The sequence below is a fragment of the Colletes gigas genome, unplaced genomic scaffold (assembly GCF_013123115.1).
Source record: "Colletes gigas isolate AHSC1104 unplaced genomic scaffold, ASM1312311v1 Colletes_gigas_Sc00007, whole genome shotgun sequence".
NCBI lineage: Eukaryota > Metazoa > Arthropoda > Insecta > Hymenoptera > Colletidae > Colletes > Colletes gigas.
The window spans coordinates 1,164,002-1,188,066 of NW_025106636.1; the positions used below are offsets into that span (position 1 = coordinate 1,164,002).

Here is a 24,065-nt window from a genome sequence, read left to right on the forward strand (position 1 = left end):
ATTGTAGCAGGTATAATACTCACATAGTTGGTAACAAATATTAATCTTTATTTAACGTGTATATTATATATTCATAAATAAAAGTATTATTTTAGTTATATGAATAAGAGATTGGTGCTCCTGGGAATAAAAATTAATGGCACTAATTGCCAATAAGGTCACATATATAAACAATTGCCCTAATCTAAACATATTTTAGGTCTGCATTATTTGTTCGTAACTCCATTAAAAACTTATGCTTACTTAATCATAAGAAAGGATTGTTCGAATTTCTTGTCATGTTGCTTAAGCCAGAATCAACCTAAAAAAAACTAGCATGTGTTTAAATGTATTTAATTAAAAAATAACATTCGATAAGAATGTACCATAAAAGGATTTGCATGATATGCTGGAAGAGTGGGTTGCCATACTTTGTTCGTCATTAACTGACTAAACTGTATTACATCTCTGTTGCCAGATGGTCCAATACCTACCCATTGAGGGTCTAAAATATTAATACTGTTTTAATTTATTTTGAAGTTTTAATATACCGTATATTACGCTACCGAAATGGAAACTTACCATTATTTATAGGAAACTGTACTGGCTTAAATGGATTAATAGGATTACATAGAGAGGTATCGATTGACTGCATATTATTATTGACTACGTTGGCCGATGGTTGCCATATATCACTAGTTGCAAAAGGATTTGAAATTACGTGCGTAGTTTGATTCCCTACGCTCCAAATTGAATTCGAAGCTAAAACAAACAATAAAATAATTTTTCTAACGCGCTCATAAAAGCAAACTGGTGACAAATTATGTATGTACCATTATTAGCATTCCATGTAGATGTATTTATTGTTGGGGTTTCATCTTTCAGTTGCGTTTGTTTCATTAAAGAGTCTAAGTCCTTCAGTGCCGCATAGCGATCTTCCGATGGTGGCATATATGCTCCATTTATGTTAGTTGTATTCATACAATTTCCAGTAGTCTGATTAAATGGACTTGACGATTCAGCGTCTAAACGAAAAGAGACGCGTTTGTATTCGAATTATTGTATCGATCTATATAGAAAAAAAGAGTAAAATAATTCTCTCAATTTACTTGTGTTTTTTGGACTATTAAAAATAGGATTGTTGTCAAAATTGGCAAAAAATGGTTGAGGTACAATCGGTTGACTGAGTTTGTTTGTAGGCGTTGCGGTAGCAATAAATGGATCAGGAACTTTGCTGAAATCAGCTACAAAATCTGTCGAAAAATTGTTAGAATTAACCGACTCAGAATTGTTTATTTTCTGAGTTGAAATAGGAGACAAAGTAGAAATCCCAGAATGCGGAACCCTTGGAATGTTTGTTTGATTTGACAATTGTGACTTTTGATTTGCCATGGACGGATCCAAATAGTATCTCTTAAGTTCGTATTTTGCGCTCATTAGATCTTTCATCTTTTGCTCGTCTTTTGTGTCCAAAGTCTGAGAGGAATTTGGATTCATCAAGCCCAACCATATCCTCCTGCAGTATTCGTTACCACGTTCCCTTATAAAATCTATTTCCTCTTGTGTAAATGTTGCCATAGAAATAGATTTTACTCTATGTGGTGGTGTCAAGCCCCGCCTGCAATTTTAAACAAAACTAGCAATAGAAACATTTAAGGAAACAATGTGAAAATCTTACAGAATCTCTTGTATTTTGGTATACAATTTCTGTAATACAGATATCAAAAGTTGTTTGCTTTTCTGATTAATTATAAAAAAACATTAATTAAACGAACGGGTAATTTAGAATTAAAAAATATTTCCTGTTAACATTTATATACTGAACATTGTATGATACTTTCTATATTCAACATACATAGCTACATAGCAATCAAAGTAATTGCTCTGTAAACTTTGGAACACAACTACTGATTTTCTTCTTTACACGTGTATACAACATTTTGATCATTGATAACAATAACTATACACATAGAAAACACTGATACAGATAGTGTGTATTAACTTCCTGACTCCGAATACGAGCGTTTTAAAATGAGTCATAATATTTTCTGCGAATTAATAATAAAATACGTACGTAGCACGTGTATCGAGAGAATTTAATTATTCGTTCCTACGAACGATAATATTTTATTTCTTATTAACAACGAAATAGCCTGTATATGAAACATTGACATTTGGTTAATGTTTCATCTTCAACCTCTGATCGTTAAAAATCGCGCAGGGGAATTGGAATGCCAGCCTCGCTTGTGTCACGAAAAAAATAATAAGTAAAATAATCGTTACGTCGATTTCGACGATGAAGACTTGGGACACTTTGTTGGCTTCTTACAGGTAACGAGTACATACTTACAATATACCAGAACAAGAGGTACAGACGAATGAACCGATTGTCATGTTGACGTAAGTTGGGCCTCGCTGATGGCAGTCGAAACATTCTTTATTACCGGGTTGCGAGACCAGCTCGCGTAATATTTTTAAATTCTTCTCGTCTTGCTTTCTCTTCGCGGACGCCATTATATACGAAGATAATTTGTAATTCTAAACGGAACAGAGACGGGGACTTCTTTCGCGGTCTGCTTGCGGAACTGACTCAATTTTCTGTCACGATAGTCGTGCGTGTTCCGTAACACATTCTAAAAATGTTTCGCGAGAAAACGGATCAAACACAGACCACGTTCGCAATACTATTTAAGGTAGACTTTCATTCGTTGGCGCCAGTATTTTTACATTAGAACACGCAAGTTCATTCGTTGGTTAGAGGCTAACCGTTAGCCACCGTCGATTGGAAACCAGAGATCAGACTGATATAGAGATTTATTTCAAATTGCAAACCAGAACGAATAAAGTGTTTTTATTTGATTGAACGATTAAAATAATTAATCGTCGAAACGTTAACGACTAAATCAGTTAATCGATGAAAGTAATCGTTCAAGAATCGACGATCGAATTAATCGATCGATGAAAGTAATCGTCAATTAATAGTTGTTTACTTTCAAATGCAATTTTTTCAATTAATTTTGTGTCGCTGTAAAATTATATAAACGAATAAACAAATATAGACTATGAAATGCTTATAGATTGTTTAAAAATTGGGTCACTTTAAATATCCGACGGAAGACATATGCGCACTCGATTTAAAAAAAAAAAAAGAATTTATAAAAAGCGATTATTCCGAAAGATTTAGTTACCACGCACCGTCGATGGGCTTCCGCTATTTATTTTGATCGTGTGTGATTATAAAATCGTGGCATATTCTTCGAATTCGTCGATAAAGAAAGAAAAGTCTGCTTTTGGTAAGTTTAAAATTGGCTGGTAATAATTCTGTTAGAAGTAGATTTTTCATTTCTATTTATAAATTGGAGATTATACATAAGCTTTTTCGTGCCAATTACATAGCTGATTTGGTTGCAGTATGAGCAAAACAATTGTTGGATATTGGACAGCCAAGGTTAATATGTATACATGTGCGATACGTATATTTAAAAAACAGTTTTTACTATTTCAGTTACCATCTTCAAACGTGTTTATTTCGTATTGTATCGAAAAGTGTAATATAGGTGTTTAAAAGTTTCTGTTTTGCTTCGTTGCAGTTCGAATTTTGCAAAAGAAAACAATGTTATTGATATTTAAGAAAAGGACGAAAATAATTCTTGTCGTATGATTATGTATATTGTCAAATAATAGATCCAATTCGAAGGAAGGTCATAATTGTCTTAAATAAGATGACGTCTGTTGAAACAGCAACCACAAATCCACAGAGGTTTATTAGAATTTTTTATATTTTCCAAGAAAAATTCTGGATTAAGATACAAATAATTGCTTTTAATTCTAATATTCCTGTTATTGTTTGGTTTTACAGATTTTCTCAAATCAGATATGCACGCCATGGTAGTATTATCGATTTAGATATTGATATGTTTCTTAAAATTTCAAATTACGAAGATACAGTGAGACAACTCGATATTTATTATGGAATCGGTACGAATATTAATTTTGGTATATTAAGATCAAATATATAAAATTATCATCATATCGATATTACATTATTTTTAGTTAAGAGGCAATTGTTACGTTACCAGAGTTGCATAACAGGTTTGTTTCCACAAATTTCAAACGATAACGTAGTAGGAAGCGTACGAGAAAGTATTTACTGCGCCGCTGCTATTTGGAGTTTGTACCAAGCATACAGGTAGCTACCTGAATGGAAAATATTTTATTATTAATTATCGTACATAATGTATTATATTGTTCTTTCAGACGTATAGACGACGATCGCGGAAAGTCGTATGAACTTGGACAATCAGCTGTGAAATGCATGCGTGGAATTTTGGAATGCTGGGTAAAGCAATCTGCTAGAATAGAGTTGTTTAAACGCAACCAATGCAATCGCTTTGCCCTGCATTGCAAATTCCATTTATATACTGGCGATGAGATTATTAACGATGATGTTTATAATCATTTGCAAGTAATTATAATAATGTACTAGTGTAGATTTCTTTCTGAAACAATTACAGATATTAATCCTATAATAGACTACTGTATATGTTTAGAGTATGTGTTTGCATTATTTTATATTTTTTCTAGATCGATATTGTTTCTCTTTACTTGATATTCTTGGTGCAAATGATTTCATCTGGACTGCAAATTATATATACTCAAGATGAGGTAGCATTTATACAAAATCTTGTATATTATGTGGAACGGGCATATCGTACACCAGATTATGGCATGTGGGAACGTGGCAGTCGATACAACGATGGTACGCCCGAAATTCATGCAAGCTCAATTGGTATAGCCAAAAGCGCTCTCGAAGCTATCAACGGATGTAATTTATTTGGTGAAAAAGGAGCCTCCTGGTCAGTTATATACGTTGATATCGACGCTCATAATCGAAATCGTAGTATTTTCGAAACGATGCTTCCAAGAGAATCCAGCTCTAAGGTAGAAAGTATTCCGAGGAATATATCTTCGATGTTCGTGAAAATGTACTTGTTAGCATCGAAATTACAAACATATTATCTATCTTTAGAGCGTAGACACAGCTTTATTGTCGACAATATCTTTTCCGGCGTTTGCCACTCACGAAGAAGTATTGTACAATGAAACAAAGACAAACATAGTTCGAAGATTAAAAGGCAATTATGGTTTTAAGAGATTTGGAAGGGATGGATATAAAACAGTCTTAGAAATCAAAGATCGACGTTATTACAAATCCGGTGAAATCAAGGTCTCTGATGTATTTGATTGTTAGTACGTTATTTCTGCAAACTCATTTAAACAAATTCGTTACATTTGTAATCCTGTTCCATATAATCATCCCAACATTTTCTATCGATAGTGACTTAATACAGAAACTCTTACTGCAGGAATTCGATAATGTGGAATGCGAGTGGCCGCTGTTTTACATCTTTATGATCATAGACGGTGTTTTTAAAACCTTACCGGAACAAGTAGAAGAATATCAGAATTTACTGAAAGAACGAATAAATAAAGATGCCAATGGAGGTATATCGATAGAAAATTATTAATAAGTTTAATAATGCGAGATACTATTATAATTCTACGATTAAATAGATCCTGTGATACCTATGTATTACTATGTGCCCGAGGAGAACTTGGAAGCGGAAAGAAATGATCCCGGTAGCACCTTCCGACTAGCGAGCAACGAAGGAAGAGGACGGAGAGGTTCTGCGGACACCGAGCCGGCTCCCATATATTTATGGAATCAAGCAATGTTCGTAATTGCACAGTTACTTACTGCTGGCCTGTTACATATCAACGAATTAGATCCAATTAGACGATACCTTCCTTCGTACAACAGGCCACGAAAAGCTGGAAGGTATTCCGCTTTTCAAGTAAGCAAGAACATAATTTTCTTCGAATTTTATTAAATTAATTATTTGTACAAATTATTTTGGATATATTTATCCCATACAGGCTAAACCCAGTATTGTAAGTAAATGATAATATATGTATGTGTAGTAGAATACAGTTTGCATTAATGTTACTTTAGTATTTGATAATTAGATCGATTGGTCGATACTTGATAAAATGCATACATATTCGAAGCTTCTAAGTGAAAAGTAAACGACATACATGCTTAGTAATGTTTTGCATCGATTTTATTTTAGCGTTTGAGTAACTAATTCCTTCGGTATCAAATTGGCAATATTTATTGCGTAATACGTGCATATTCGAAACTTTTCAATAGCAAACAGAGCATGAAGCTTGAATCAAGGCATGGTTTATTTTGCTCCTTTCTTACAATGCTTGTTGGAACTATCTTGCCTTTCGTTTTCAATGAATACCCTTTACCATATAATGTATTTCTTGTCAAAAGATTTGTTTCTTAATATTTTTTATTTTGTCTGGTTTGTTAATAATTTCAGCAATATTTCTTGACAATTATACTTTTTATGATAATGTGTTGTAATAATGCATGATTTATCTATTACAAAATTTCTGTATATCAGGGTACTCATACTGATCTTGTAGTGCAAATTGTTCTTATTGCCGAGTCTATGCGATTACAAGCTATGATGGCAACTTATGGTATACAAACACAGACACCGCACGAAGTGGAACCTGTTCAAATATTATCATCTATGCAACTAGTGAAAGTGTATGAAAAATTAGGAGTAAATAGCAAATTAAATCTACAAGGTCGACCAGCTAGACCAATCGGGTCTCTTGGTACAAGCAAGGTATGTTTAATACACGAAAGAAAGACATTCAAGGACTTTTAAGACGTCGAAGAAAATTTCAAAATGATTTTTTACAGGTTTATAGAGTATGTGGCATGACGGTACTTTGTTATCCCCTGATATTTGAAGTATCAGAATTTTACTTGTACAGAGATATGGCTCTATTAATCGACGATATTAAAACGGAGCTTCAGTTTGTGGGCAAATATTGGCGACTTTCAGGTCGGCCTACCGTGTGTCTTCTAATACGAGAAGAACATATGAGGTATTTATGAACCTGTTAGTGCCTACAGCTTCAACCAATGTATCGTGTATAAATCGATAAGATTTCTTTCTACTTCAGAGATCCACAATTTAAAGAAATGCTTGATCTCTTTGCAATGTTAAAGAAAGGCTATTGCGACAAAACGAAAGTACGAATAGGTCGACTGCAAAATCTCATTTCTTCTTCGTGTATTGGTAATTGATATTTATTTACTTTTTCGATCGTCGTTTACTAAATGTTAACAATCCATTTTTGTTACATAGAACACTTGGATTTTATAAATACCGTGGACACGGATCTTGAACTTGCCCAGTTCAAACAGTTAGAACACGATTATATTGGATACCAAAGTCTTACAGACGTCCCTAAGGCTCTAACTTATGCGGAGAATATAAAAGACTGTTCCGTAAGTCTCTACAAATAAAAAAACTATTTACATTTTTTATTCATCTTGGTTATTTCGTATTTTAGAATTTCATGAACGAACAGCTGTATAATATATTAAGCGAAATTCGTAATAATAAAAGTCTTTATACCTTGTGCCAACTTTATGGCATTTTGTTAAAACGAGAAGGTATTAATTACGAAATTAATGGAATGACAGGTACTACTATTTTATGGATTTAAAAATAATATATTTGGGATATATTATTTTACCATTATTTCATATTTTAGTTGGCGATCATTTAAGGTCATTATATCAACAAGCTGGCTGTCTCAGATATTGGATGGTTGTCCGATATTGCAGCAGTCTATTGAATCATACTGTTGATAGTATCAGCCCTTTTATAACAGGTGTTCTTGTTAAAGGAAAACAGGTAATCTTTGATCGTATATTTATAGTATTTAACCAGCACCGAAGATCTTATTCGTCGCTAATAATAGATAACAGTTGGAGTAATCGGACACGAAGAAACAGTGTTTGATAAACCGATGACACCAACAGAAATTCAATCAGTCATGTACTCTACAATTCAACCACATAACGTGGTACAAGCAGTACTTCAACAAGAGGTTTTATTATACTGCGGTAGACTCATTGGAAGGAATCCAGAAATGTTTAGGGGAATATTAAAAATTCGTATTGGGTATATATTGAAATCTATATCATGAACGTACGTTCAAGAGATATTTTTAATTATTATTACTAAAGATCGTTCGTGTTCGCAGATGGGTTTTAGAAGCAATAAAAATTTATTTGCAAATGTTCGTAAAAAATGCTAAACCAATCGAGAATTACAGTCCTTATGAAATTCGCAAATTCCTAATCAAAGTATTAACGGTTAAAGATTGGGCTAATGCTGAATGGTATAGTACTTTTTTAATTTTTCATTTAACGTTTAGCGATTCGTTGATTTTATGTAAGTTAATATATACTATCTGTCTAACAGCCTTACAGTTTTGGGACGCAGAAAAATCGAAGGTTGCTTGTGCAGAGTACCTGCACATTTTTACAATCATGTATGGGAAGTACTGATACGTTGTCCAGGTGGTATCAGTGTTAACGATCGAGAATTGTCTCAAAAACCTACTCTTTTCAATATGACTCGTTCAGAAATTACATTTGCATTGCTCGTGGAATCGTTGCTTCATCACATACAATTGCCAGAATATCGCCAAATTATCGTAGAGGTATTTTTTAAAATGCATTTATTTAACAAATACCATTTTATAAAATATTGTTAAAACTACAACATCGTATAATGTTCTCAGTACTGGATAAGTGCACTTTACGACATAGTTCAATTATTGTAATATTTTCATTTTTACAGCTACTCACTATAGTATCGACAATTTTACTTCGAAATCCGGAGTTGAGTTTTCAGAAACAATTGAATCTTACCAAACTTGTTGAAGATAGTTTCCAAATGTATTGCAAGGTAAATATACTTAACGTCATAAATTTGTTATATTTGAATGAATCGTTATAGAACAGTTTGTCCTTTCAGGATCATGATCTGGAGAAAACTACCGATAAATCAGCATTCTTTTCTGCTGATTATTCATTAACTACAGGGTACCTTGCCCGGGCAGTAGTTAATAATGTGCTAGCCGGAGGATCTTTTTCAACTAATAGTGATATCAATGATGCAATTGAAAATAGAGAAACATGCAAAATTACATAGTTATATAAAATAGATCTCGATAAAAATAGAATATATATTGTTTGTAAATGCATTGAACAAAATTGTATGTACGTAAACTTTGTTGTTATATTTTCTGAATATATGTATATTTCTTAAATAAAAAAGGATGGACCTTTGTCGAAAAATTTATATTTATGTACTAATTACAGTACACGATCATACATTAGAAAATATATTTTTTTTAATATTTATAGTATTATAATACATTCCACAGAAAATTAAATGAAAGTATACACAGCTGTACAAATTTAATTACATTCATGAAAATCACCTTTTGGCAAAATTTGTGTCCATTGCTCGTCCGGATCGTTGTATGTTATTCATATTAGCCTTAATTCTAGATGCGATAGTACCTACTTCCGCAGCAGCCGCTAAGTGCTTTCTAACAAAATCTTGATTATATTCTTTACCACAGTCTATTTCTTTCTTTTCTTCTTCGTTATATTTTTTAACATTTTTCTCTCGCTCTGTATCTCTCCATGTTGCATTCGCTATCATTTCTTGTCTACGTTTCTCCTTCTCTTCCTCCGTGAGATGTTTCTTCTTAGAATTCCACCTTCTCTCGTCTTTACTTTTATTTTTATCTTTATGCTTCTCTTGGGTCATTTCAGAAGATTTAAGATTGCTAGTTTCCTTATAATCTAACTTGTGCGAAGCACGTACGTCTTCAACATTACTTCTATTGTGATATCTACTTTTATGAGAATTATTTTCTCTATCTCGAGACATTCTTGAATGAAAATCTCTGTCTTTGTTCTTATCAAAATCTTTTCTTTGTACTCTGCTCTTCTTTTTGCAAATTAAACTGTCGCTCCTTTCTCTGCTCGAACTACGATTTCTGGCACGTTTCTCGTACGCCTCTTGCCTTCTGTCTTCCATCTTATCAGCTCTTTCTATATATTTTTCTTTATGTTTTTTAGCTCGAGCGCTATCTTCTTTGCTTTTACTTCCCTTTTTTTGTTTATACTTCTCTATACTTTCGTCGCCCGAACTTTCATCACTACTGCTCTCGCATTCGCTACTAGAATTATCGCTTTCGCTTTTCAATTTCTTCTTTCGTTTATGTTTAACCTTCTTCATTGATTTTATTAAGTCCTTGTTATTAATTTTGTCTTTTAACTGTTTATATTTAGCAGTTAACAACATATCTAATTGTGTCTCGTCGTCGCTATCTACGTTTTGTCGTTGTTTTTTCTTCCTTTTCAGTCTTTTTTCAGACTTGTCCTTCTTCGATTGTTGTTCCAACTAACCAATAATGAATTAATCATTAAACAAATAAAAAGATTTGTCAACGATTCAAATTGATACTTATTTGTTTATTTATTTATTCACTATATGGATAGAACCCATTTCATGTACAAAAACTTAAAAATGCGAAGAAAGAACATAGACAGAAGTGAAAGAATAAACTTCCATAGACAAATGTACAGGGTGTTCGGCCACCATTGGGAAAAATTTTAATGGGAGATTCTGGAGACCAAAATAAGACGAAAATCAAGAATATCAATTTCTTGACTGAGGCTTCATTAAAAAGTTATTAAAAAATTAAACCTAAGTTATTAAATCTAAAGATCTTTTACTAAATCATTGATTATTTTGTACAAAAAACACATTTACATGGATATTCACTTACCAGCTGTCTTAACTGCTTCAATTTGACAGGATTTTTCAGCAACTGATTCCTCGTTTCCATCTCTTTCTTTTTTATAGCATACAAAGGATCTTCTTGCATCTTTCTTGCCAGGTCAACTTGTTCGTTACCAGAAAAGAAACGTAACGAAGGCGGGATACATTCTGAAATTATAAGTCACATTTAAAATTGAATTAGAGATGCAAATAGGGCCAAGAAGATTCTATTCCTCAAATTTATAACATAAAATACCATGTTCAACATGATTTCTTGGTACATGGTTTGCTTCTGTATCCTTTTCTGACTGAACCATTTGCTCAAAAGATTTATCGATCGGTCGTCCAAGTAAATATTCTTCTCTGTTGACTGACTGATTTGGTCCTTTGTACATCCAATCCAACTTCTTGTCATCCTTTTTCTCAATTACGCCCTGGTCCTCTGCATACTTTTTCATATCCTCCCTATCCTTTTCCATTTCTATTTCTTTCTTCAATTCAGCTATCTTTTTCCTTTCCTGGTTTTGCTGTTGCTCCGCTTTCCAAACTTTCTCTATATTTTTCATAGTAGATGGGTGCCATGATTTTTTCAAATTCTGCTTTAACAAATTATTTACTTTCTTGAATAAACGCTCTATACACCATACAACTCTTATTCGCGCAACGAAATATTTAAATTATTACTTAACATACCAAATCGCCTCCACCCATTTTGGTTACGAACGTGTAACGAAATTAATTTTATTATTACACCATTTCTTGTACTTTAATGTACTTTATAAAATGTTTTCTTGATATATACACGAAAACAATAACGATTTTTACTATAAATTATTCAAGGATACCGCACACACAAATAAATAATAACTAATCATAGATCAGTGTGATCAGCATAGATATGTAAACTACTGTACTCCCAGAGTTTTGTGGCGCCTCTATAGTCCAGTAGTTAAAGCTACAGCGGAACCATCCATGGGGACAGAACTAACAGAAGTGCCTCTGATGGGAAAAAGAGAGAATAAGGCGGTGTTTTTGATTTAAATTTGTTTTTAAATGTACAATCAATCAGCTCGAACAGAATCTCGTGTAAGCATTTTATATTGTTACGCTACCGTGTGAACTTAGGTTTAATACACATAGCGTTGTAACGAGAATTAATTGGAAGTCGATTAATCACATATCGTAAACCTGCGTTGGCGTATAGCTGCAGAACACTGGGGTCTTGAGGAGCTGATGACGGTTTTCTACAAATTATTATTAAAAATGCAGAGTTCTCGCTCAGCCTTGCATGGCGTACCTGGACGACGGGATTAAAAGTAACCACAATTGTAGTAGAACAGCGCCACCTGTCCTGTGATACTAAAACTAAATAAAAGGGCAGGAAATTCAAAAACTTGCACAGACAAGGTATAAAATAGATCAAACTTTATCGTTTCGCGAATAATATAAATATTATTCTACGCCATTTTACATGCAATTAAATGTTATCTAACAGTCAATTGCATAAAAAATAGCTGTAAAAGCGATACGCTATCACGACCTGTACTCTCTGTCGTTGCATGAGCAATCAATTTATTTATCTTTGACACCAGTCATACTGTGAATTTACGCACTAATTAGTTCCCGAATAACTGACGTAAGTTGAGGTAAACATAATGCAGACGCGTATATACAGATTTAGTATTAGATCAAAAGATGGATTTTCCATTTTTTGATAAAAACAATTAAAGAAGCACTCATTCAAGAGAAGCAGTTATTTATAAAATTATAATAAACAGTCAGCGGTTGTCCCTAGTTTTCCGCTAGGGAACGGCCCTACATATGAATTTTCATACGAATATCGCATTTAAATTTAAATACTAATTGATTAATATAATATTGATAATTAAGTATGTACGACGTATATACTTTTACAAACAATTTACTTCTTTGTATATCTCCAACGAAATTATTTAAATAAAATAAAAAAAACGAAATATTCGATAATTTAACAAAGAGATTGAGTTATAATCATCAGATTTATGCAAAAGTATATTGTATTGCAAAGACAATTAATTATTTCGTATTTTTAAGATTGGTATACTTGCATTTAATTATGTTCGTATTAATTTTTTATAAATTTTGATGCGTAACAGTCAACCGGAAGAAAGACTGTACTGATTCAATATGGTGGAACATTTTTGATACGCGCACTGTTTTCTATTTTGTTTTAAAAAAAGTGCAATACATTGATAGAGCTATCGATAAGAAAGTAAAAATTTAATGATTGTATATAAATAAGCTACATTATGACTTTACATAAATTAAAGCAATTGACACGCGCTTCATAACAGTTTACATTTTTACTTGAAATGGATTATCAGTGCATCGATGATTACACATTTTGTGATAGTCACACGTATGTTGTTTTTTCAAAATATAATTACAATACAATTAAGGAACTGTATTATTGTTAACTATTAAACGAGCTATACCGTTGTTGTTTAGTAAAATTGCTGTGCACTATTATAATATTGTGACAAGTTCACAGATACATCAATGATATTTATGACAACATTATAATTATTATGTACTTTGAAGTGGAATCTCTTCAGAAATATCCAGCCTCAAGCATGTACGTAATTTTACAGTAAACGTAACTAATTTTAATTATATTATTCTAATTTCTTTAGATTTTTCTATTATTATTTACTTTTAGCATTAAGAAAGTTATTTTAATATTCATTTACTTTTAATTGCGGAATGTTATTTCAATAGGAATAAATCAGTGGAAGATTTGTTAATATCTAGTCGCGAAGTAATGAGTAACATAAATTCAGCTGGATTGGAGACTCAAAATTCAGCAACAAATATGGGAAATGGTGTATCAGATAACATTCAAGAAGCGCTTACTGGAACGTGCGGAGAACGATGTAGCCCAGTTTCAAGTACAAATCTGTCTCCACGCCCTAGTCCCAAAGCACGTAGTAAACGAGATCATTCTAAAACAAATTCCGATTCAATTACTAAAGAATCCAACAACGTAACCAAATCCGATGAGCATCAATTAAACGTGAGATTTTGACCTTTTACTATAAAATTATGTTACGGCAATTTTCTAAAATTTGATCGATTATAGGATGCAGCGAATAAATCATCAGATTCTTCGCAAGTGGTAAAAATTTCACACGATAGCAAAAAGGAAACGCGTGGTAGCGAGCGAAGTAAAAAAAAGTCATCTTGGTATAATGTTTTGTATCCAACCTATAAATCAAGATCCGAAGATTTTAAGCGAATATTCAAAGATGTGCCAGATGATGAAAGATTAGTTGTTGGTAAGCAACCAATTAATTATATGCATTTTCGTAGTAATAAATACTTGCTACTCGTGTTCGATTACAAATACACATCGCAATGTGTGACTTTTAGATTATTCGTGCGCACTACAACGTGAGATATTAGTTCATGGAAGGCTTTATGTTTCTCAAAATTATGTATGCTTTTATGCAAATATCTTCAGTTGGGAAACTTTAGTATCGCTGCGTTGGAAGGATGTTACATCTATTACCAAAGAGAAAACTGCCCTTGTTATTCCTAATGCAATTTTAGTAAGCACTGCCACCGATAAGTTTTTTCTGACATCGTTTGGAGCAAGGGACAAAACATACGTAATGCTATTTCGCGTTTGGCAAACTGCTCTTATTGGTGAGGTATGACAATTTTATGTAAATTATGAACATTTCGACAATTTGCTTAAATTCTTTTTGTATAAAACTCAAATATTGCAATACATGCTTGTCCATTATATTTTAATATAGTTCTTCAAGGGACAGTGCATTCAATAACAACATTTTTATTAGACATGAAATATTAAACGGTAATAATATATATATTTAACGAAAGATACAGTCCAGTAATATCATATACGCACAATCGCCGACTGACCGTTCATTCACACCGCATTCCGACAATTGACACTCGGGGTCGGTGACTTCGCTCCTACATTAACTGATTGCTATATAAAAAGTTCCTATTTGACAGATAATTAGAACAATTGTTGCATGATTTATAAACATCGATTCATTTCTTATCTTCCATGTTGCTATTCAGATTTTATAAGGTGTTGCATAATGCATAAAGCGGTTACAAGATTCATATAGGTATACGACTAAAGTGTCCCAGAATCATATGAGAAGATGAAGCATGCAAACTCCTCATGACAAAATAAATCATATATCATTTTCCGCGTGTGGCGGTTCATAGACAAGAAATACACACAAATACATGTTCACTTACGCATTATATCGTTAACAGTAAGTATTCCAATATATCTGAAGTCTGTTCTTAAATGCATTTGTTTACTAATCTCAAGAATATTTCATGTATAAAATCACGCATTTTCTGCACATTTACAGTATGAAATATATTTAGGACGCAATCATACAAAACGTCTTTGTTTCCAATCATAGTACAAAAAATCTTTTGTTTCGTGGAGATCAAATGAAAAAGATACATTACGCGATTCATAATGATTTCCAACATTATTTTGATCTGTGCGACCATTGTTTTTAAACGATTAATACTTATCTGATAAAAACATAATCGAAATGATATTAATGATAAAAGTATTCATGTTCAAATAAAAGTTTCCTGTTGTTTGGGTCAAACTTTTTATTATAAAATATCTAGGCGTTGAATCTTCGATGCATAAACGTATATATTGTAATATTACTTAAGTTTATGTACTATAAGAAGAAAACTCAAAATTAATTTTCGTAAATGTTTCATAACAAATCAGTCGAAGTTATTCAAATGACGAGAAACGTTTATTTAAATGCAAGAACGAGTCATCATTGTTTTAATGAAAAATTGGCAAAGCTGTATTGATTGATAAAAATTCGATAAGATTTGAAATTCTTCTAACTTCTTCTGTTTATCTTATCTGTTTATCCGCGTCATATGTCTGTTTTGAAACCACTAATTGTTACTATTATCGGTAATAATTATACTTTCAATAATGGTATATGTAGCAGATTGATAATTACCAAAATGAAAACTATACAACTATTTAGAAAATACCGACGAAGGTTTTGTTATAGTGGATTTCTATAATGCTCAGTAATTATTAATGTTCATGGATAACTACGAGAAACAGATATAATTATAATTATAATTAAAGAATTTTCAAAACTTTTATATATTTTCTTTTTCTTTAAATTTCGAGTCAATGTTAAATTTAAATCTACCCAAATTGAATTTAACTTCCTTTTCCGTTTCTCTGTCGAGTGATGGAATTAATACACAGATTATCAATGGTTTCTATCAAGTGCTTTTCATTCGCCTCTTTCTTCAGTTTGTTTTCGAAAATTTTTAAATAAGCTATTGTATAGCTGGGACATCGTTGTCACCCTTTATATTTCTTTGAAAATGAAATGGTTGTATAACTTTGATGTGTACATCTCGAAGATGTACTGAAACACTTACTGTTAACAGTACTGTTTATGTAAACACATATCTACATGTGTCTATTGTGATGATTGCGTGTGTGTATATACCGTTCGATATATAAATAACATACAACCGACGTTAGAGTTCATAAGTTTTATTGTCTGCCTCTCGGAATAGTAAAAGGCTTGTTCATTGTGTGTGTGTGCGTGTTATGAGGAAATTGCATTTCACGTTGTACTGTTAAATATTATAAAATTATTTATTTTATCCACAAAATATTACGTATGGATTCAAGTTCTGTTTGTAAGATATTTAATATTTTAGCCAATGAATGCAACTGAAATGTGGCAACTTGTTCATTCCTGTTATGGAGATGAATTGGGTTTAACATCGGACGATGAAGATTATGTTCCACCGTTACCACCGCCCGATGAGGAAAAATTACCAACAAGATTGTCCGTAGAATCGTGCTCAGAGGTAATTTAAAACACGAATGTATTAAAAAGGCAAATTAAACATTGTAAACCACTATAACATTTATGTTTGGTTTAAAATATAGGTAGAAAATAGCAATGTGGAAAACTCAGCAACCGAGATTGGGGATGGAATTATCGAATCGAAAACAGAAATTCAACATCGATCTCGACCAGTTCCTATCCCCGATGCGACTGATCAAAGCGACACGACAGAAAGCGAAGCGGAAAAACATGGGTGTATGTATCGAAACAAATTTTTTTTTTAAATTTTACTTGTAGAATATGTTGGGAAAGTTTCGCGGGGGAAAAAACCGGTACTAAAATTTAGATTCTTCAGAATTTTTAAAGTTTCTAACACCTGTAGCCAAACACTTTGTATAACATATTTAATTATTGTAATTTCAGTGAAACCCAGTATTAGAGGCAGTGTAATGTGTACAGCATCACACGAAGGTCGACAAATTAGCAAGGCTTCGTTTCCCATTCACATTGATCACTTATTCACCTTGTTGTTTACGAATTCAAAGTTCTTCTTAGATTTTCAAAATGCCCGCAAAACTACTAGTAAGTTACGGTACCTCGATAACCTGTAATATAGAAACAATATGATTTTCGTGAAATAAAATATTATTTATAATATAATTGTTATTATATAAATAAATTCAGGAAATTATGACAAATGTTTTTGTTGAATCAGATTTAGTACAGTCGGCATGGATGTACAATGAGCAGACAAGTCAGAAAGTTAGGAATTTATCGTTTACAGTATCGCTATCTCAAGCTATTGGACCAAGAACCTCTAACATTACAGAAACACAGGTGACACAGTAATTACTGTTTAATCAAACACGTATTATAACTTCAATTTGTTTTTTATTTTAGATTTAATAATGCATTTTAATATTTACCTAAATACCATTACCTTTGTTTCCATATAATTTTGAAATATTTATAGGTAATGCTACCGTGTAGCAGACCAGGTCATTTATATAGTATCGATGTAGAGAATATAAATGCTGGAATACCGTATGCGGACACATTTTATGTGTTACTTCATTATTGTCTAACCAGTATTTCCGAAAACGAAACAAGTATCACAATTAATGCTCAAGTAAATTACAGAAAGAATGTATGGGCCTTTGTAAAAGGTAAGAGCTTATGACATATGGATTTTTTATTTGTAAATGATAGTTAATTATTTTTTACAACAAAAATAGGCATTATTGAGAAAAATTGTTGGGCTGGAATGGAAGAATATTTTACGAGTTTAATAAAAGCATTAACTGTAGAATGTGAAGAGAATACCAGTAGTGGAGGACTAAAAAGAAAAACAAGAAGAAGACGACGTGTTACAGCGTCTGGTATCGCTCTGCAAACTCATTCTTCAGATCATACGTCTCCCAATTTACAAAATTCCTTGAATTTACCACGCATTAATGATAATAATGGTACGAGGACTGTAATACAACGTTATATCGTAATATTTTACTACACATTCAGATTGTCAGTTATTAATAATCATAATTTAAATATGAATAATATATTATTTTTTTAATGTATAGTATCTGGTGTTCGAGGGGATGGTAATATGATAGTTAGTTCAATGCTGTTGATTGCTGTATTATGTCTGATGGTAATTAATGGCCTATTATACTATAAATTGTGGGGTTTGGAAGAAGCTGCAGCTCATACAATCATGGACTTACATGTGTTGAAGTGTGTATTACACATTTGGTACAAAATCTAATGTGTCCGCGGAATGTTTGAAATTGTTTAATTTTTAGAAATACCCCAAAGACTGATGAAGATTGGATTCATTTATTACAACAACAAGAAAGTTTGCATAACGTAGAAACGAGGAAATGGCAAAGAGTGCTGCATACAGCGGTACAATTACTTAGACAAGTAAGTCTTATTTTTCTTTATAATGATTTTCTATTGTGAAAACGTTTCATTGATTATTACAGACAGAGGAGTCGTTAACAGAGTTACAAATGAGTATTCACCCTGCAACGGAAAAAATGTTTTCGGTCTTAAAGCCAAGTATAAAAAATTTTAATTCGCATACGGAACAGCGAAGTCATTCAGAAATATAAAAAAAAGCGTAAAATATTTCGATAAAATAAGCATTGTAATACGATATGCGATTAAAAAGCATAATTATAGTAAATTTTAAGTTTACTTGAAAATAGAAGTATCGTTAATAATCGTTGTACTTGCTCATAATTTATAAATTAGGCACAGAAATGCGCTGTGATGCTGATTCTTTAAACTCCAAGTGCGCAACAATACGCATGTGACATATTTATGTCTTATAGAAAATGTAATTTAAACATACTTATTTCTATTATTTTGAATATTCACAATATATTATTACGTATACCCAGCAACAAAACTATAAGACGCTTAATTTTATTTCGTTAAAACGTAGGTCAGTTTATCGCAAGATAAAAGGTGCGACATAACTATAAAAATTCATCGACTAACAACTTTTCATTATTTGTGATATATAACTTTTACAACATTTATTAATAATGCGTAACGCTACTTTCATTTCTAACGATTTTAGTCATCGTGCTTATAGGTAAATAGATATACGTAAGAAATACTTAGAATAGATAAGAAATTCTTTCCTGGAATAGTTTTCCATAGTCTTAACTATGTCTTGTAGCTTTGTTGCGGTGTGTATGTTTCCCTTCTTATGAAGTATTAAATTTATGAAATCTTTCATAATGATCTTATATTTGTAATGTATACATGCATAAGTACATGCATAGGTGATATATATGTGTATAGGTGATGTATATTAGTACATTGTAAAGGAGAAAAATAAATAATTTTTAAAACAATTTCTCAAAAGAGTTTCTGAAACATGACATTTGGAGCATATCTATACAGGGCGTTCGACCACTATTGGGAAAAATTTTAATGGGAGATTCTACAGACCAAAATGTGGTGGATAAAGTTCAGCAGTCCCGACGTATTGTACAAGTTTTTAAAAAATATCTGTAAGCAACTTTATATTTAAAATTATAAACCTGGAAGATCCAAACTGGTATAAAATATCAAATTATAGATTTGTATTTATGACATTTTTTTAATCAATGCGAAGGTACATATTTTCAACTTATTTGTCTTCCGGTTTATTAAATACAAGCGTATAACCGCATTTGCCACAGTAATGACGATCTTCCATTGCTGCCATAAAAACTCCAGCACCGCATTGTTCCATGGGGCACTCCCTTCTTAGTCGATGAATTTTTCCATTTTCATCCACCTGTTCGATAGTACAATTTTTAAATACATCTCGCCAAGAACGCATATCATGATTACCATCATCCTAATATTTTTATATAACGCCTTTGTTGAATTGTAATTATAAATGGTATTCACGTACCTTGTAAAATTTGAGTACAGCTAGTTTGACCTTCTTCTTTTTGTGTTTAATTTTCTTAGGGGTCGAATAATTCTTCTTCTTGCGTTTTTTGGCTCCACCACGCAAACGTAGAACTAAATGCAAGGTAGACTCTTTCTGAATGTTATAATCTGATAGAGTTCTACCATCTTCCAGTTGCTTTCCAGCAAAAATTAATCTTTGCTGATCTGGTGGAATGCCTGTAACGAATAATTTTCTTTAATAAACATTTACTGTGATATATATTTTACATTGTTACCTTCTTTATCTTGAATTTTAGCTTTAACATTTTCGATAGTATCCGATGTCTCAACTTCTAGGGTGATGGTTTTCCCAGTAAGTGTTTTTACAAAAATCTGCATGTTGAAATCTGTGGCATGGACACTGCAAAAAAAAATAAAAACAAAAACAAGAAAATTAATTGGCTTTGCGCAAAACCTGTGTTACAAAAGAGAATTTATCAATGTACTTAATTCACTATATAGACGACCCATACTCTACAATCACTTATGATATTTAAGGAATTAATCAAACAAGATATTTGTTCAAATGTAATTTTTATTACAAACATTCGATACAATATAATAATTTATACAAGTAACACAGCATTAATACAACCATCATTTTCAGGATTATTCGTAACTTGAGCATATTTTCCCCAAACTACTTTCCCAGACTGTGTTACTAAACCTAATTCCGAAATATTTACTTCAATGACTGTTCCTTTTGTAATAACGCCTAATGTTGTATACATGGATGAGGAGGGATTCTTTTTTACTCCTAAAATCGGCACGCAGAACGTTGCTTTCAATTCTGGATGAGATACATGCGCTTTCTTGAAACGTAATGCCATTGGTCTGATAAATCTTTCAAATTTTGGTGGTTTTCTAGTGAAATTTTCACCGACAAAGGTCACCTTTGTGACCATTCTCTTCCACGATTTACGTTTAGTTTTTCCACTTCTTACTATTTTAAATACTTCAGATTCCGATTGTGTTTTAACTTTAGGTATTGGAACGTCCCATTTACCAGCTTTTTCTTTTCGTTTTTGTTTTATCATGTTCGATAATATTTTAGCATCTTTTTTAACGTCGCGATCTAACAGATATACTGGTAATGCTCCATCCGACACGTCTTTCGACTTTTCTTTCACCTTCTTTTCCATGTGAGATTTTATTTTCTTTTTCATTTGTATCTTTTCATTTCGTCTTTCTTTATTGTATAATTTTGCTTTTATACCACGTAATGAACGAGCACGTTCTGCCCGCTTATGAGGCTCACGGGCCTCTCTTTTCCTTTTTCTTTCTTCATAATCCAATCTTCGTCCATATAGCTTACGATGCCTTTCAATATACTCGTTCTGCGGCATTGTGACTATTTATCCTTCTTCTTATATAAAGTTTACGTGCAAAATAAAGTACCTCTTCAATTTATAGATTCTGAAAATAAGAAAATTTAAACTGCAAAAAATAATTAGTATGGTTATTTATAGAATGATTATAGAATGATTTATTACTTTTATATATTGTGTGACACGTTTAAAGCTATAACAATTAAAAAAGAAAGGATGTATTGAAGAAAAATTTTCTTATCAAAGGAACTTTAAACATTATAAGGTGATTAAATGATATAATTTGACTCAATGTTTTGTTTTGAAGAAATTAAACATCACTCTTATAATAATAAAAGGTTTTATTTATGTTTTATTATGTAATAACAACAATTGGAGTACAAATTATTGTAATTGATATGCATTAAGGAATATTCAAAATCTAAACGCAAAGAAAATGTATACATTCAAGAAAATTTTATTTCGATTCATTTTACATCCTTCGTGTCAAATTGTTAAAGGGCAATGATTTAAATCAAAGCAATAATTCCAAACGCATTACTTCATACTTTATCTAAAAAAAACCATTTTATCGTGTCTACTAAATAGCATACAATATAAAAAGTCTGAAAGTATTAGATGTACCTACCTGACTTCCTACATACATTTCTTTTTACATTTAAAAATTACACTTTTATACTATTTAATGGATATGTTTAACAGCAATATACTTATCAACTTCGATGTTCACAAATTTTATATAATTAGACGTAAAAGAAAATTTGTATTCATACACTTAATAGTATCGAGAACACAGTAAATATTACTACAAGTTTAATAATACTATTTTCCATTCATGTGTAGTATAGTAAGTACACCATTGCGTGTTTGAAAAATACACAAGAATTGATACCTTTCGTAAATTTCCAAACGAAAATTAATCAAGTAGGTATATTACAAATGCTAAAAAAGAAATTAACATTCTTCTGTCGTTAATGTGATTACCTTTAAAAACATTTATAAAATAACATTTGATTTAGCACGCCATGTGTTCACTCTTATTCAATCCCGTAAACATTGAAATAGAACAGCTATACATGTAACAAAATTTGTAAACGCATTTATAGAAATTGTAAGACGTAAATGGGTAAAAAGTACATCAAAATGATCGTTCGTTCGAAATAATTTTCAGAAATCATCGATTTAACATACCTTCAATCACGCCTCTCGCATGCGGAAAGAAATCATAACCTTCGGTTACGAACTAAGATATTGGAAACTCGAAAAATAGAAAGCGCCATCTGGTGTTAAGAAAGATGTACTATTTGATGTAGAGCAGGTTTTTGAATTCATGAATTTAACGATATTTATTTCAAACAAGTTTTTACGAAGACAGAACTTAAGAATGTTCTAAAAAGAAATTTTAACAACGTATACGCGAGCTCGTAAAGTCGAGAAAGTAAAGCGAACTAGAATTGTAAACTTCAGTTTATATTTTATATATTCTTTCGTTCAAATTGAAAACTTCGTCCTTGTATCGTTTAAAAACCATTTGTTATAAATTAAATATTTAAATGTTTGTAGAGGAAAATTTAATTGGATTAATATACTACAGTCCTTTGTGACCGAATGTAAATTAATGTCGGCCATTTTGATATGTGATATGTGATGTGAGATGTGACCAAATAAGATGGCCGACAGCACGTGAAGAAGAGAGTGTTTGGAAATTATACAATTATTTGTTTAAAGTAATTAATTTTACACGAATGATTGAAATCGTTTAATCGTTATGGAGAGAATTTGTTGTGTGTGCGAAAGAACAGAGTGCTCGTATAAGTGTCCCGTATGTAAAGAGCCATAGTAAGTATGAGAGGCTATCTTCGTATTTTTCGTACTGCTGAGATATTTTTACATGTAACAGTTTACACAGATCCTGTGCCCGTATGTTCAAACGTTAGAGAAATTATTGCAAATTTTATGTTATTTCGTGTTCCTATAATAAACTTAACCTATGTATATTGGGGTAGGTCATTTTCGTACAGAAAAAGAAACAAATTTCAAACTAGCGTTTTTTTAGATGTTTTAATGTTTAATTTAATTGTTCTATAACATAGAGCCAAAGTGCATGTTTTGTTCATAATACATATATGAATTTTTTCTTTCTCTCCAAGAAAGTTACGTTCCTTAGGAAGATAATTTTTTTTATAATTTAATGCAGAACATAAATAGATAGTTACACATATTTTTTACTTTGTGTGTCAGTTGCTCTAAAGCTTGCTGTAAAGCCCACAAAGCAACTAACTGTCAACCGCCAAAGCCTCAACAAAGCGAACCTGCAGAAGATAAAGTAAATACTGCTAAGTACAACTTCCCTACGGAGGATACAGTTCCCATTGACAAATTGAAACAATTACAATCTAGCGAAGAGTTAAAGAATTGTTTAAAAAATCCACACGTACGTGATATTATGCGCGCAATACTGACCAATGAAAATCCTACAAAAGCTATAGCTTTGGCTATGGCGGAGCCAATATTTGTAGAAATGGCAGATGCATGTTTGAAAATTGTGGAAGCTCCAGTTAATGATCAATCATGTTAATATACTTGGATAATATTATGGGACGCTATGTGTAGCTTTTAAGGTGTGTATGTGTATGTGTGTGTTATATACATTAATACTGTGTTCTCATTTAAAT

General features: G+C 31.8%; 7 protein-coding genes across 10 annotated transcripts; 3 read left to right on the plus strand and 4 right to left on the minus strand.

Annotated features, from left to right (window-relative positions):
- Positions 1 to 59: 59 nt before the first annotated feature.
- LOC122396510 (arf-GAP domain and FG repeat-containing protein 1) lies at positions 60 to 2,628 on the minus strand. Its single transcript, XM_043394999.1, has 6 exons — positions 2,330 to 2,628; positions 1,089 to 1,597; positions 813 to 1,004; positions 562 to 741; positions 366 to 484; positions 60 to 301 (listed from the first exon to the last, which is right to left on the minus strand). Exons 1-6 carry the CDS (start codon positions 2,491 to 2,493, stop codon positions 248 to 250), a joined length of 1,218 nt encoding a protein of 405 aa, XP_043250934.1. The 5' UTR covers positions 2,494 to 2,628; the 3' UTR covers positions 60 to 247.
- Positions 2,629 to 3,152: 524 nt separating this feature from the next.
- LOC122396509 (probable phosphorylase b kinase regulatory subunit beta) lies at positions 3,153 to 9,140 on the plus strand. Of its 2 annotated transcripts, XM_043394997.1 has the most exons (22): positions 3,153 to 3,272; positions 3,391 to 3,427; positions 3,570 to 3,739; positions 3,839 to 3,957; positions 4,033 to 4,168; positions 4,237 to 4,444; positions 4,564 to 4,920; positions 5,009 to 5,206; positions 5,346 to 5,484; positions 5,554 to 5,834; positions 5,917 to 5,931; positions 6,453 to 6,683; positions 6,761 to 6,948; positions 7,027 to 7,142; positions 7,212 to 7,354; positions 7,420 to 7,552; positions 7,624 to 7,766; positions 7,834 to 8,036; positions 8,119 to 8,256; positions 8,340 to 8,580; positions 8,721 to 8,828; positions 8,898 to 9,140. In XM_043394997.1, the coding sequence occupies exons 3-22, from the start codon at positions 3,702 to 3,704 to the stop codon at positions 9,072 to 9,074; spliced, it is 3,312 nt and encodes a 1,103-aa protein (XP_043250932.1). In that variant the 5' UTR covers positions 3,153 to 3,272; positions 3,391 to 3,427; positions 3,570 to 3,701; the 3' UTR covers positions 9,075 to 9,140. The 2 variants fall into 2 exon arrangements, with proteins under 2 accessions (XP_043250932.1, XP_043250933.1); XM_043394998.1 differs by lacking the exon at positions 5,917 to 5,931.
- A 222-nt stretch (positions 9,141 to 9,362) lies between these two features.
- LOC122396263 (pre-mRNA-splicing factor CWC25 homolog) lies at positions 9,363 to 11,577 on the minus strand. The gene is made up of 4 exons (XM_043394488.1): positions 11,415 to 11,577; positions 10,978 to 11,317; positions 10,729 to 10,889; positions 9,363 to 10,340 (listed from the first exon to the last, which is right to left on the minus strand). The coding sequence occupies exons 1-4, from the start codon at positions 11,430 to 11,432 to the stop codon at positions 9,363 to 9,365; spliced, it is 1,497 nt and encodes a 498-aa protein (XP_043250423.1). The 5' UTR covers positions 11,433 to 11,577.
- Positions 11,578 to 12,761: 1,184 nt separating this feature from the next.
- On the plus strand, positions 12,762 to 19,443 carry LOC122396527 (protein Aster-B-like). Its single transcript, XM_043395039.1, has 14 exons — positions 12,762 to 13,119; positions 13,209 to 13,335; positions 13,479 to 13,773; positions 13,840 to 14,035; positions 14,130 to 14,410; positions 16,473 to 16,625; positions 16,708 to 16,861; positions 17,030 to 17,188; positions 17,322 to 17,443; positions 17,580 to 17,772; positions 17,842 to 18,072; positions 18,187 to 18,340; positions 18,409 to 18,529; positions 18,592 to 19,443. The coding sequence occupies exons 2-14, from the start codon at positions 13,289 to 13,291 to the stop codon at positions 18,718 to 18,720; spliced, it is 2,235 nt and encodes a 744-aa protein (XP_043250974.1). The 5' UTR covers positions 12,762 to 13,119; positions 13,209 to 13,288; the 3' UTR covers positions 18,721 to 19,443.
- A 258-nt stretch (positions 19,444 to 19,701) lies between these two features.
- Positions 19,702 to 22,614, minus strand: LOC122396530 (ubiquitin-40S ribosomal protein S27a). Its single transcript, XM_043395046.1, has 4 exons — positions 22,582 to 22,614; positions 20,299 to 20,423; positions 20,022 to 20,239; positions 19,702 to 19,901 (listed from the first exon to the last, which is right to left on the minus strand). Exons 2-4 carry the CDS (start codon positions 20,399 to 20,401, stop codon positions 19,752 to 19,754), a joined length of 471 nt encoding a protein of 156 aa, XP_043250981.1. The 5' UTR covers positions 20,402 to 20,423; positions 22,582 to 22,614; the 3' UTR covers positions 19,702 to 19,751.
- Positions 20,629 to 22,626, minus strand: LOC122396529 (ribosome biogenesis protein NSA2 homolog). 3 transcript variants are annotated; one of them, XM_043395043.1, is made up of 2 exons: positions 22,582 to 22,626; positions 20,629 to 21,478 (listed from the first exon to the last, which is right to left on the minus strand). In XM_043395043.1, exon 2 carries the CDS (start codon positions 21,406 to 21,408, stop codon positions 20,629 to 20,631), a length of 780 nt encoding a protein of 259 aa, XP_043250978.1. In that variant the 5' UTR covers positions 21,409 to 21,478; positions 22,582 to 22,626. The 3 variants fall into 3 exon arrangements, with proteins under 3 accessions (XP_043250978.1, XP_043250979.1, XP_043250980.1); XM_043395044.1 differs by lacking the exon at positions 22,582 to 22,626 and adding an exon at positions 22,375 to 22,549; XM_043395045.1 differs by lacking the exon at positions 22,582 to 22,626 and adding an exon at positions 22,019 to 22,088.
- A 437-nt stretch (positions 22,627 to 23,063) lies between these two features.
- On the plus strand, positions 23,064 to 23,970 carry LOC122396531 (zinc finger HIT domain-containing protein 3). The gene is made up of 2 exons (XM_043395047.1): positions 23,064 to 23,229; positions 23,632 to 23,970. The coding sequence occupies exons 1-2, from the start codon at positions 23,159 to 23,161 to the stop codon at positions 23,966 to 23,968; spliced, it is 408 nt and encodes a 135-aa protein (XP_043250982.1). The 5' UTR covers positions 23,064 to 23,158; the 3' UTR covers positions 23,969 to 23,970.
- The last annotated feature ends 95 nt before the right edge of the window (positions 23,971 to 24,065 follow it).